A 12,548-nucleotide genomic window follows, 5' to 3' on the forward strand; every position below is an offset into this window, starting at 1 on the left:
TGATATGTAAACGTGTGTTGATATGTAAACGTGTGTTGATATGTAAACGTGTGTTGATATGTAAATGTGTGTGTGTTGATATGTAAACGTGTGTTGATATGTAAACGTGTGTTGATATGTAAATGTGTGTGTGTGTGTTGATATGTAAACGTGTGTTGATATATATGTAAATGTGTGTGTGTGTGTTGATATGTAAACGTGTGTTGATATGTAAATGTGTGTTCATATCAATACACACACGTTTACATATCAACACACACACACATTTACATATCTAAACGTGTGTGTGTGTGTGTGTTGATATGTAAATGTGTGTGTGTTGATATGTAAACGTGTGTTGATATGTAAATGTGTGTGTGTTGATATGTAAACGTGTGTTGATATGTAAATGTGTGTGTGTGTGTGTGTGTGTTGATATGTAAACGTGTGTGTGTGTTGATATGTAAACGTGTGTGTGTTGATATGTAAATGTGTGTGTGTGTGACGACCCTCCCACTCTGTCTGCCGTATTCTGTCTTTGTTCTTGTTTCCTTATTAGGATGCCGGTGGGCGGAGTTGGGAGGGTCGTCAGCTACATGGGAAACACCTGGGCCAGGTGTCTCCCAGGATAAATGGACCTCTTCCACATTCATGGAGGAGACTCTCTCCATGCAGACACCTTTATGGATTTTGTTGTGTTTCTTGGTGGTTTTTGGGTTGTTTGCGACAACATCTTTCAACACCCTGCATTATCACATTCATGCATGCAAAACACTCATTTACACTACTGATTACTGATTACACACACCGTTGCTTTAGTTAATAAATATATATTTTGTTACGCCATATCTCCACGTTGTCTCCCTTTTTGTTACGGGCTTTGAGCCGGTTCGTGACAGTGTGTGTTGATATGTAAACGTGTGTGTGTTGATACTAGTGGTGTAACAGACCATAGTTGGTATGGATCACCCCCCAATTGCAAAGTTTAACCATCATAGTGTGAAATACAGTTTCACTGCCTCTGTTACTTTTTAAAGTCATAATTCCCTAAAACTCGATGCAGAATTGCAGTGAAAAGATAGACGCTGTGTTTTACTCTGAAGCCTGAAGGTTGATTAGATTTGTATTTTTTAAACAGTTGTGGGGCCTGTTGAATTTTCACGTTGCAAAAAGCAAAGAAGAAATAAGGGCAGTGACAGACATGGCTAGTGGGAGGAGCTGAAGAACTGGAAAAGCCTCCCGCAAGTCTCATGTATGGGAGCATTTAGGCTTCCCTGTCAAATATGATGACAGAAGAAGGGTGGTGGACAACACCGTTACGGTGTGTAGGCATTGTGCCACAGAAAGCTGTATGATCAGGGAAATACATGGACCGTGGCCACATATTTAAAGCATCAGCAGCCTGGTGTGTCAGTGACGGGAGACAACTTCTCACCGCGGGAGGCCCTTTGCTGCAGAATCAGCACGACTAAAGTCATCACCAAATCTACTGGGATGTTTATCACTGCAGACATGAGAATCTGTTGTGGAAAACAAAGGGTTTAAACATATGGTGAAAGTGCTTGAGCCACGCTAACTTCAGTATGGAGATGCCAGGTCTTTATGAACAAATATCAAAATTGTCGACGAATTATCCAAGGCATCCTCTGTTGCCTCTGTCACCATAATTTGCAAATAAATTCATAAAAAATCCTACAATGTGATTTTCTGGATTTTTTTTCCTCATTTTGTCTGTCATAGTTGAAGTGTACCTATGATGAAAATTACAGGCCTCTCTCATCTGTTTAAGTGGGAAAACTTGCACAATTGGTGGCTGACTAAATACTTTTTTGCCCCACTGTAAATGCAGTGATAGAGGCTGGACTGGGGCAGCAGATAGCTTGCTTTGCACGTGATCAATTTAGCATCCCAAAGGGGAATCTCAGGTAACCAGACGGACCTCAGGTAACCAGACGGACCGCCTCGTTGGGAGGATCAGGAAGATGGTTTCCTTTTCCACCGAAGCACAACAGCCACTCATGTGCTTAAGACCAAGCAGGAAATATTCCAGCTACCGACCCACAAGCTCATACACCATGTCACAACAACATGGAACTCCACTTATGACATGTTGGAGAGACATCTTGAGCAGCAGGCAGCTGTATACTCTGCACTGACAGACAAGACCCTGAAATAAAGTATTCTGTCTGATGACGTGAAAGTGGCAGGAGGTCCTCCAGGTGGTCAAACCCCTCAAAACGGTTACAACCCTACTGAGCACTGAAACTGCACCGTCTGTGTCCACGATCCTACCTCTGAAAACAAGGATTCTACAATCCATGGTCCCAAGTGAGGAAAACAGCACCATCACTAGAGATGTCAAGGCTGCCATTAGAGAGGACCTGAAACCCAGGTACCCCCCTAATGTACAGGACTACCTTCATAGATCTACTGCACTGGATGCAAGGCCCTGTCTGTTGCAAGGCCCTGTCTGTTGCAAGGCCCTGTCTGTTGCAAGGCCCTGTCTGTTGCAAGGCCCTGTCTGTTGCAAGGCCCTGTCTCACCTAGACCCTGCCCTACAGGAGGACAAACCGTGATCGCACCACTGAGATTGTGGCCACTGAAGAGGTAAAAATAAAGAGCGAATTACTTAAATATTAAAAATATACTGCAGTCTAATCTTAGTCTATACTAGAGGTCGACCGATTAATTAGGGACGATTTCAAGTTTTTCATAACAAGGGGAAATCTGTAATTTTGGGCGCCGATTTAAAAAAAAAAAGATATAGATTTTTTTTTAATACCTTCATATAACTAGGCAAGTCAGTTAAGAACACATTCTTATTTTCAATGACGGCCTAGGAATGGTGGGTTAACTGCCTGTTCAGGGGCAGAACGACAGATTTTCACCTTGTTAGCTCGGGGGATCCAATCCTGCAACCTTACAGTTAACTAGTCCAACGCAATAACGACCTGCCTCTCTCTCGTTGCACTCCACAAGGAGACTGACTGCGTGTTACGCGAATGCAGTAAGCCAAGGTAAGTTGCTAGCTAGCATTAAACGTATCTTATAAAAAACAATCATAATCACTAGTTAACTACACATGGTTGATGATATTACTAGATATTATCTAGAGTGTCCTGCGTTGAATATAATCTGACTGAGCATACAAGTATCTAAGTATCTGACTGAGCGGTGGTAGGCAGAAGCAGGCGCGTAAACATTCATTCAAACAGCACTTTAGTGCGTTTTGCCAGCAGATCTTCGTTGTGTGTCAAGCATTGCGCTGTTTATGACTTCAAGCCTATCAACTCCCGAGATGAGGCTGGTGTAACCGAAGTGAAATGGCTAGCTAGTTAGCGTGCGCTAATAGTGTTTCAAACGTCACTTGCTCTGAGCCTTCTAGTAGTTGTTCTCATTGCTCTGCATGGGTAACGCTGCGTCGATCGTGGCTTTTGTCGTTGTGTTGCTGGTTCAAGCCCAGGGAGGAGCGAGGAGAGGCACGGAAGCTATACTGTTACACTGGCAATACTAAAGTGCCTATAAGAACATCCAATAGTCAAAAGTTAATGAAATACAAAATGGTAGAGTGAAATAGTCCTATAATTCCTATAATAACTACAACCTAAAACTTCTTACCTGGGAATATTGAAGACTCATATGTTCTGAGCAAGGAACTGAAACGTTAGCTTTTTTACATGGCACATGTAGGGGACGGAAGCTATACTGTTAATACTAAAGTGCCTATAAGAACATCCAATAGTCAAAGGTTCATGAAATATAAATGGTACAGAGGGAAATAGTCCTATAATAACTACAACCTAAAACGTCTTACCTGGGAATATTGAAGACTCATGTTAAAATGAACCACCAGCTTTCATATGTTCTCATGTTCTGAGCAAGGAACTGAAACGTTAGCTTTCTTACATGGCACATATTGCACTTTTACTTTGTTCTCCAACACTTTGTTTTTGCATTATTTAAACCAAATTGAACATGTTTCATTATTTACTTGAGGCTAAATTGATTTTATTGATGTATTATATTAAGTTAAAATAAGTGTTCATTCAGTACTGTTGTAATTGTCATTATTACAAATAAAAAATTGCAGATTAATCGGCATCGGCTCTTTTGGTCCTCCAATAATCGGTATCGGTATTGAAAAATCAGAATCGTCGACCTCTAGTCTATACTACTGATATTAGAAATCCATTGTTAACTTGGAATAAATGGCTTTTATTAAATGTTATTGACAATTATAGTTCTATGAAATATGAAAATAAATAATGAGTTAGTTTTAACAGATCAAGTTATTTTTTCTGCAGGATCAAGGCACAGAGCTGACAGGGCCAGACTCAGAGGCATCTCCTCCACAAAATCATTCGGCCATGAAGGAGCTTTTCGGGGAGACCTTTGTGAGCAAGGACACAGGCAAGACGTTTGCCAACACCATCAAAGAGGAGGTGACATCCTACCAGGCAGAAAGCAGCATTCCACTGGATGGTGATCCACTGACATGGTGGAAAAGCAATTGAGTGTAACTACCCTCACATTGCTATGATGGCAAGATGCTACCTGGCTGTGCCTGGCACCTCAATTCCAAGCTAGAGGGTGTTCTCCATGGCAGGGGACATAGTGACTGTAAAGAGGTCTCCCCTCTCCCCAGGCATCCTCATCTTTTAGAAGAATAATGTGAAGTTATAAACTCAGATCTGTTTTGCTTTCTTTGTTTACCTTTGTTTAATGACGTGGACACGGGCTATTTTTACATTCACTATTGTCCAAAGGAAGAAGCTATCATGCCTCATATTGCACTTTAATTTAACAATTGAGTATTGAACATTTTATTTGAAGATTTTATTTAAACACTGAAAAGTTACTTACTTGAAGTGTTCTTTCAGTAATAAATGGGAAAAAAGTTGTCTCCTTTTTGTTGCGGAAGTGAAAATTGATCTGATCCGTGACTCAAAACCGTGAGGTTTGTGTGTGTGTGTGTGTGCTACGTACTGCAGGATGAGAGTGATCAGTCTAATAGCCTCCACAGCCACGTCATACTCCTTATCCAGAGTCATGGACACGATACGGTCCTTGAAGCGGTTGGTGAACAGCTCCAGTTTAGGAAACAGTTCTCTGTTGGTGTACAGGTTCTGGAGAGCCTTCAGACACTTCAGACGGACCTCACCTTGCTACGCAGAGAGACACAGAGAGAGAGAGGAGACAGACAAAGAGAGAGGAGACAGACAAAGAGAGAGGAGACAGACAAAGAGTGTAAGTCTTTGTGCATGTCTATGTGCATGCCCCTGTGTGTGTGTGTGTGTGTGTGTGTGTGCGCGCGCGCCTACCCGGTCGTGTAAGGTCCATCCTACATATTTCAGGTAGCTGTCGTTGAGGAAGGCGTCAGAGTACATCTTCATCCAAACTCCAATCTCCTCAATACAGATAGCTCTGATCTCAGCTATAGCATCCCTGAAACACACCCCAACACCGTCATCATCACTACTTTCATTACTGTGTGTGTGTGTGTGTGTGTGTGTGTGTGTGTGTGTGTGTGTGTGTGTACCTGTAGCGGTGGACAAAGATTCCTTTGAAGATGGAGTTCATCATGTTCTCAATCTCATCCTGGTTCTCCTGGAGCTGTGGGGGAACGACAGTCAGGAGGTCAGAGTGTGTGAAGGTCCGTTTCAGAGGAATGACAGATGTTGGATCCTAGCCCCTCCTCCAACCACCAGCAGACCAATCACGTACCTCCTTCCTCTTCTGCAGCAGCAGCTCTAGCTTCTCATTGGCTCGTTTTCCGGCCATCTTGTTCCTCTCAGCCTCATACTGTCTCTGGGTGTTGTCCTGGTGGATACTGAGGTTCAACGCCACGTTCACCAACGCTGTCATCAACTTCATCGCTGGAGGGAGAGGACAGACAGGGCTACAATACAACTGATATATATTACAGAGACGTGTAGATTACTAGATCTATCTATACCGAGCAATGACACTGGTCTCATGAGAGAGGGAGAGAGAGAGAGAGAGAGAGAGAGAGCGCAAGAAAGGGAGTCTCTTACCTGCCAGTGTGCTGGTGTGTCTGAAAGCTCTGACCTGTGAGTCAGATAGTCCCGTGAGGAGGGATATGACCGTGTCCATGAGGTACTCATCGTAGATGATGCTGTACTGGCACTGACGTATCAATACGCAGATGAACTCACAGAAGTTGTAACGGAACTTCTTCCACAGCGGCCCGGGCATGGTGAGAGGGTAGTCCCCACTGTCCTGCAGACCACATATAAACATGATCAATATGTTGATCTATTACTGGGATGAGGACATGGTGAGAGGGTAGTCCCCACTGTCCTGCAGACCACATATAAACATGATCAATATGTTGATCTATTACTGGGATGAGGACATGGTGAGAGGGTAGTCCCCACTGTCCTGCAGACCACAGATAAACATGTTGATCTATTACTGGGATGAGGACATGGTGAGAGGGTAGTCCCCACTGTCCTGCAGACCACAGATAAACATGTTGATCTATTACTGGGATGAGGACATGGTGAGAGGGTAGTCCCCACTGTCCTACAGACCACAGATAAACATGTTGATCTATTACTGGGATGAGGACATGGTGAGAGGGTAGTCCCCACTGTCCTACAGACCACAGATAAACATGTTGATCTATTACTGGGATGAGGACATGGTGAGAGGGTAGTCCCCACTGTCCTACAGACCACAGATAAACATGTTGATCACTGGGATGAGGACATGGTTGACTGTCTACAGACCACAGATAAACATGTTGATCAATATGACATGGTACAGATATGTTGATCTATTACAGGGATGAGGACATGGTGAGACATGGTGAGAGGGTAGTCCCCACTGTCCTACAGACCACAGATCCCCACTGTCACTGTACAGACCACAGATAAACATGTTGATCTATTACTGGGATGAGGACATGGTGAGAGGGTAGTCCCCACTGTCCTACAGACCACAGATAAACATGTTGATCTATTACTGGGATGAGGACATGGTGAGAGGGTAGTCCCCACTGTCCTGCAGACCACAGATAAACATGTTGATCTATTACTGGGATGAGGACATGGTGAGAGGGTAGTCCCCACTGTCCTACAGACCACAGATAAACATGATCAATATGTTGATCTATTACTGGGATGAGGACATGGTGAGAGGGTAGTCCCCACTGTCCTACAGACCACAGATAAACATGATCAATATGTTGATCTATTACTGGGATGAGGACATGGTGAGAGGGTCCCCAGTCCCCACTGTCCTGCAGACCACAGATAAACATGTTGATCTATTACTGGGATGAGGACATGGTGAGAGGGTAGTCCCCACTGTCCTACAGACCACAGATAAACATGACTGATCAATATGTTCTGGGATGAGGACATGGTGAGAGGGTACAGTACAGACCACAGATAAACATGTTGATCTATTACTGGGATGAGGACATGGTGAGAGGGTAGTCCCCACTGTCCTACAGACCACTGTCCTACAGACCATCAGATAAACATGTTGATCTATTACTGGGATGAGGACATGGTGAGAGGGTCGTCAATCAATTAAGATTGATTTATTTAGCCCTTTTTATAATCATAAACATGTTGTCACACTGTCCTTGATAAACATGTTGATCTATTACATCAATACGTTAAGGGTCGTCAATCAATTAAGATTGATTTATTTAGCCCTTTTATAATCATCAGTTGTCACACTGTCCTTGACGTACTACACACGTCAGTCTACATCCTCCCTCCCTCCCTCCCCTCATCCGACCAATGACAGCTTTGATGCATTACCTCGTCAAACTCCTCTGTCATCTTCCTGATGATCTCCGCGTTCTGCATGTTCCGGAACATCTCGATGCGCACCGTGCCTGAAGAGGGTTACGCACAACCACAATACAACCTTTTAACAACCACAATACAACAGTTCAACAACCAACCTGGAAATGAGGCCTATATAAATCAGAACGTTGTCTGGTGTAGTAGGTAGCAGTTAACAGTAATACCTTTGCAGCCAGAACACTGGATAAAGAAGTTGATGAGGTCCAGTAAGGCGATGTCTCTGTCCTGCTTGTACGACTCGATCCAGTCATCAACAACAGACTGCATGGCACTCTTTCCCATTCTGACCACCTCAAACAGAGTGACGGGGTCTCCTCCCTCACCGTTGGTCTGAGGGACCCCATTGGCCTTCCTCCCTTTAGCCCCGCCTGTAGCCTTCTCCGCCGGGGACTTCCGAGGCTTCTTATTGGCTGCCTTAAAAAGGGAGGGGCAAAGGGTTCAGATATATAGGAAGAGACTATGCAGAGAGAAGGAACCTCGTAGAAAGGTGTTCTTACTGGTGGTCTGCCAGGCCTCCCTCTCTTCTTCTTGCCTTTAGTGTCTGTCGGGTCCTCCAGCTCACTCACACTCACACTCAGACTCACTGTGTCTGCCGCTCCGCTCTCATTGGACGAGTCCCTGCAACACACCCACACACACACTTATACTGAGGGATATACATACATAATTCTACCCACACTCAACATTACACACACACCTACGTTCGACTAATGACCGCATCAGGGGTGTGTTGTGATCTCTTAATGAGGCTTTGGTTGACGATGCAACAGGGAAAGACTCACTGTAGGACAGGCAGCTCAGAGGTGATCATCCTGACTGCTGCAGGGGAGGGGTGTGTGTCCTCAGGAAAGGGTGGGTGTGTGTGGTCCGCTGGAGGGAGGGGTGTGTGTCCTCAGGAAAGGGTGGGTGTGTGTGGTCCGCTGGAGGGCGGGGGGTGGGGGGGGTGAGTCAGCCGTGCACGTGTGTGGTGGGGGTTACAGAGGGGTGACCAAATTCACTCAACACTGGAGACACAGCTCTCACAACACACCAGCCCCTAGAGAGAGAGAGAGAGAACCACAGTTTAGCCATTTGTCACAAATGTCTGGTGATTTGGTTTGGAATATTCTCAACATTTACAGAACTTGAAAAAGAGAACGAAAAAAGGAATGATAGGTGAAAGAATGAGTAGAGGAGAGATAGAAGGTAGGGAGAAGGAGAGAAAGAAAGCAGGCAGAGTAGAGGAGAAAGAGTGGAAAGGGAGACACCAACTGGCCACTTTAGGAAGTGCAACAGTAAAGTCTAGAGGGGGCGTGTCGAGAGTATCGTTTCAAACAGAAAGAGGTCTAATCATGTCAACAACATTCTAAACAATTCAATTAGATTTAATTCATTTCAACCACAACATTATAAATTCTAATAATTTCAAACATGATTTCAACTTAAAGTAAAAAATCTGATCCTTTATGAAAATGGGAAAATCATTTGTTACTGATTAGACCCCAGAGTTTTTCAGGGTTGCAAGGTCAGGAAAACTCTAGGGCTCCTTCTATAGGTTAGATCTAACATTTGTCCTAGTCAATTTGTTTGCCTGGATAGGAAAAAACCCCTGGCCCCATTTATAAAAATAACAGTCATTACTAAATATTAGGCCTAGTGTAGTAAATATCAACGAGTGGGTGCAGTACCCAGCTTCGGCCACCAATGGCAGTATGATCCACAAAGTCCTCTCACCTCCATCTAAATAAACACACTTTATCCAGCTTTAACAATGTTTTAATCATTTGAAAATTCATTTAACCTCTCAATAAGTTAAACGCGAGTTTATGTGATGTTTTGTCTCTTTGTTGAGTGTGTCTAGGGAGTGTTATGGAGGGTGAGTGTGTGTGTGTGGCTGAGACTGGGCTTAAACAACAGTAGGGGGCAGGCTAGGAGAGACTGTATTTAAATGTTCTCACACACAGAGAAACTGGAGAGAGCTTGAGCACACCAGCCGAGTGAGTCTGTTACCAACACACACACACCCCTCTGTCTGTCCGTCACACACAGCAGGGCACACAGAGAGAAGTGATGAGAGGGAAGAGATGGTGGACACTCAGCTTTATCAACTCTTGTTTATTGATGTTTGTGAAAATAGACAAAATATAGCTAGTTTGTACCCGTCTATAATATACACATATGATAGTTTATTGATTTATTTATCAATTAAAGTAAATTGTTGATTGGACTTGTCAGTATATTTTTTACCCAATATTGGGTACCATGTAATGGTACACATTGAGGTTAACTAATAAAAGGTGGTAGGATGTGAAGAGCTGTAAAAACACAGAGGGAAATCCTGAACGCTAACCATCAGCTACTGTCATTATGCAGTACAGCCCCCCTACCACCACCACACTTCTAGTAGCATCTCTCCAGGGATCACTACAGTCCCACTGCTGGCTGAAATGTGTGCTCTCCATCTCTGCCTCTCCTCCCTTCCTTCCCTCCCCAATTCTATATTCTCTCTCTCTGGACAATAGAAGGCAAAAGCAACAGGGGAAATCTGTGTGACTGGGTTCAGATAGTATTTGAAAGCTGTGCGTCACCTTGGCAGAAGGCCAGAGATGGCTGTCTGCCAGAGTTGTTATTGGCCATTGACTGAAGACTACTGTTACTAATACTCCTTAATTAACATCGATCTCTCTCTCTCACAAAGAAGCCTGGAGGGAGTGTCTGTTCACTGTTAAAAAGAGAGCAGCCAACACACACACCTGTGGTATCTGTATTCCAGTTACTGGGCTCTGACAGCTTTGGGAGCTGCCCGGGTGAGAGTTTTGTGTGTGTGCGTGCCTGTGTCCCTTTCTCACGGAGCAGAGCAGCACCACAAGGAGAGACCGAGAGAGTGGAATTGTGTGATTTCACTGCTTGGAGTGCTCTGAAGCGCTCACCCTGACATTACAGGTGGTGCTGTGGCATCAGGAATGTGTGTGTGTGTCATACCACACAGAATAACCAGCGCTTCCTCTGCTATAATAGGCTAATCCTGCTTAGAATCAATGTGAGAGATCACACATACATACATACATACACACACACACACACACACACACACACACACAGGCACACACAGGGCACACATAACACATAACACATTACAGAGAGTTATGCAGGGCTCATATTTTATCATCTGTGGTCTGACCGAACACACATAACTATGTGTGTGTGTGTGTGTAAGCCACTTAACATGCATGACATGTACTCCGGGAGGCAGGCAGGCATTGCCATGGCAACCCTTGTGGGTCATAAGCCCCCCTCCCCTGATTGGCTGATCAGTGAGAAGGGACTGGGTGGGGAGGAGAGAGAGTGATGGAGGGGGGAGATTGGGGAAAGAGGAGGGGGAGAGGGACAGGGGGTAAGATGGCACAAAAGAGATGAAGTTATCCATTGTGATCTCTGGGGATTTGTTAGACGTCCCTTTCACTGCTGTTGAGGATCTCCACTGTTTTCAACTATAACGACCTCTCGGATAATAACACATCACCCACATTATCACCCTTCCACATTATCACCCTTCCACATTATCACCCTTCCACATTATCACCCTTCCACATTATCACCCTTCCACATTATACGATCCTACTTCACCTGAATAAAGTCGGCCATAAGAATGCTGTCATAACGGGAACAAGGATAGAGAGTACGGTCACTAGGCTGCCTCTGTCCAACACAGCTGTGGGAACTAACAGCACTGAAGATGAGGACAACACATCTCTTTGGAGGAGGAGGACAGCAGTCAACTGTAAAATATCCTATCATTTGGCAGAGCATGACCCTTCACTCACAGACGGCTCCATGGGGAAGTGAGAGAAAAGGTGTTGCCTACATCAATTATGCATTTTAACAGGCACTGATTCTTAGAGATCAAACACACACACACACACAGCTTAACCTGGAGTCACACACACAGCTTAACCTGGAGTCACACACACACACACACACACTATTCAAGCTTCTGCACTCCAAAGAGCATCACTCATAAGAAAAATGATCCTGTCCGAACTCAAAACAAAAACACCCGAGGTGTTTCCAACAGCAACTAGACACAGGTGAAAGAGAGGGAAATAGCATATAAAAGACAGCTCTATGAGACTGTTGCCTGCAATTACTGGGCCATTCAATCTGGACCAAGACAACTAGGCCAACTAGTAAAAAAAGGACATGATTATAGTCTCTGAAATGTCACACAGTTTTCTGAAACATAAAACCATGTCATTTGGAAGAAGACTTTTGGGCATGCTATTGTCCTCTGATCTGAAACAGTTGTCGACTCCAGAGAAATGACGGCAGAGAGATCAGAGGAGTCAGTCATGGTCCTAACGCCACACTACACCAGCTAGGACTGGGACGATACGGACTGCTCCAGCTATTTACTTCTGTCTCATTTCAATACTGCCCATTCAGTTGAACACTGAGGGGTTCTTATCTCGGAGGATTTATATGAGAACCAACAAGCCTGGCGAGGAAGAGAGGAAGACAGAGGGAGACCAGCCTGACGAGGAAGACAGAGAGAGACCATAGCATCCCTCAGAGGTATAATAACAAGAGTTTTCACCTGAGGGGAATGCCAGAGAGAGAGACAGAGACAGAGGATGATCAAATTATGTAGATCAAGAGAGTCTGAGAAGAGTGAGAATAAGTAAATAAGGAAAATAAGGGGACCAGTATTATCCCCATGCAGGTCAATAAGGGGACCAGTATTATCCC

The 12,548-nt window shown here is 44.4% G+C and overlaps 1 protein-coding gene across 1 annotated transcript in view; it reads right to left on the reverse strand.

The window, feature by feature from the left end:
* LOC112240048 (cohesin subunit SA-1) overlaps positions 1 to 12,548 on the reverse strand; it is a 53,155-nt gene that overhangs the window by 25,379 nt on the left and 15,228 nt on the right. Inside the window, 9 exon segments of the mRNA XM_042318748.1 lie at positions 4,966 to 5,144; positions 5,301 to 5,424; positions 5,519 to 5,592; positions 5,704 to 5,855; positions 6,015 to 6,219; positions 7,776 to 7,852; positions 7,988 to 8,237; positions 8,321 to 8,441; positions 8,606 to 8,859. Coding sequence (XP_042174682.1) covers positions 4,966 to 5,144; positions 5,301 to 5,424; positions 5,519 to 5,592; positions 5,704 to 5,855; positions 6,015 to 6,219; positions 7,776 to 7,852; positions 7,988 to 8,237; positions 8,321 to 8,441; positions 8,606 to 8,634 — 1,211 coding nt within the window. The 5' untranslated portion in view covers positions 8,635 to 8,859.

The sequence above is a fragment of the Oncorhynchus tshawytscha genome, unplaced genomic scaffold (genome assembly GCF_018296145.1).
Source record: "Oncorhynchus tshawytscha isolate Ot180627B unplaced genomic scaffold, Otsh_v2.0 Un_scaffold_339_pilon_pilon, whole genome shotgun sequence".
Lineage (NCBI taxonomy): Eukaryota > Metazoa > Chordata > Actinopteri > Salmoniformes > Salmonidae > Oncorhynchus > Oncorhynchus tshawytscha.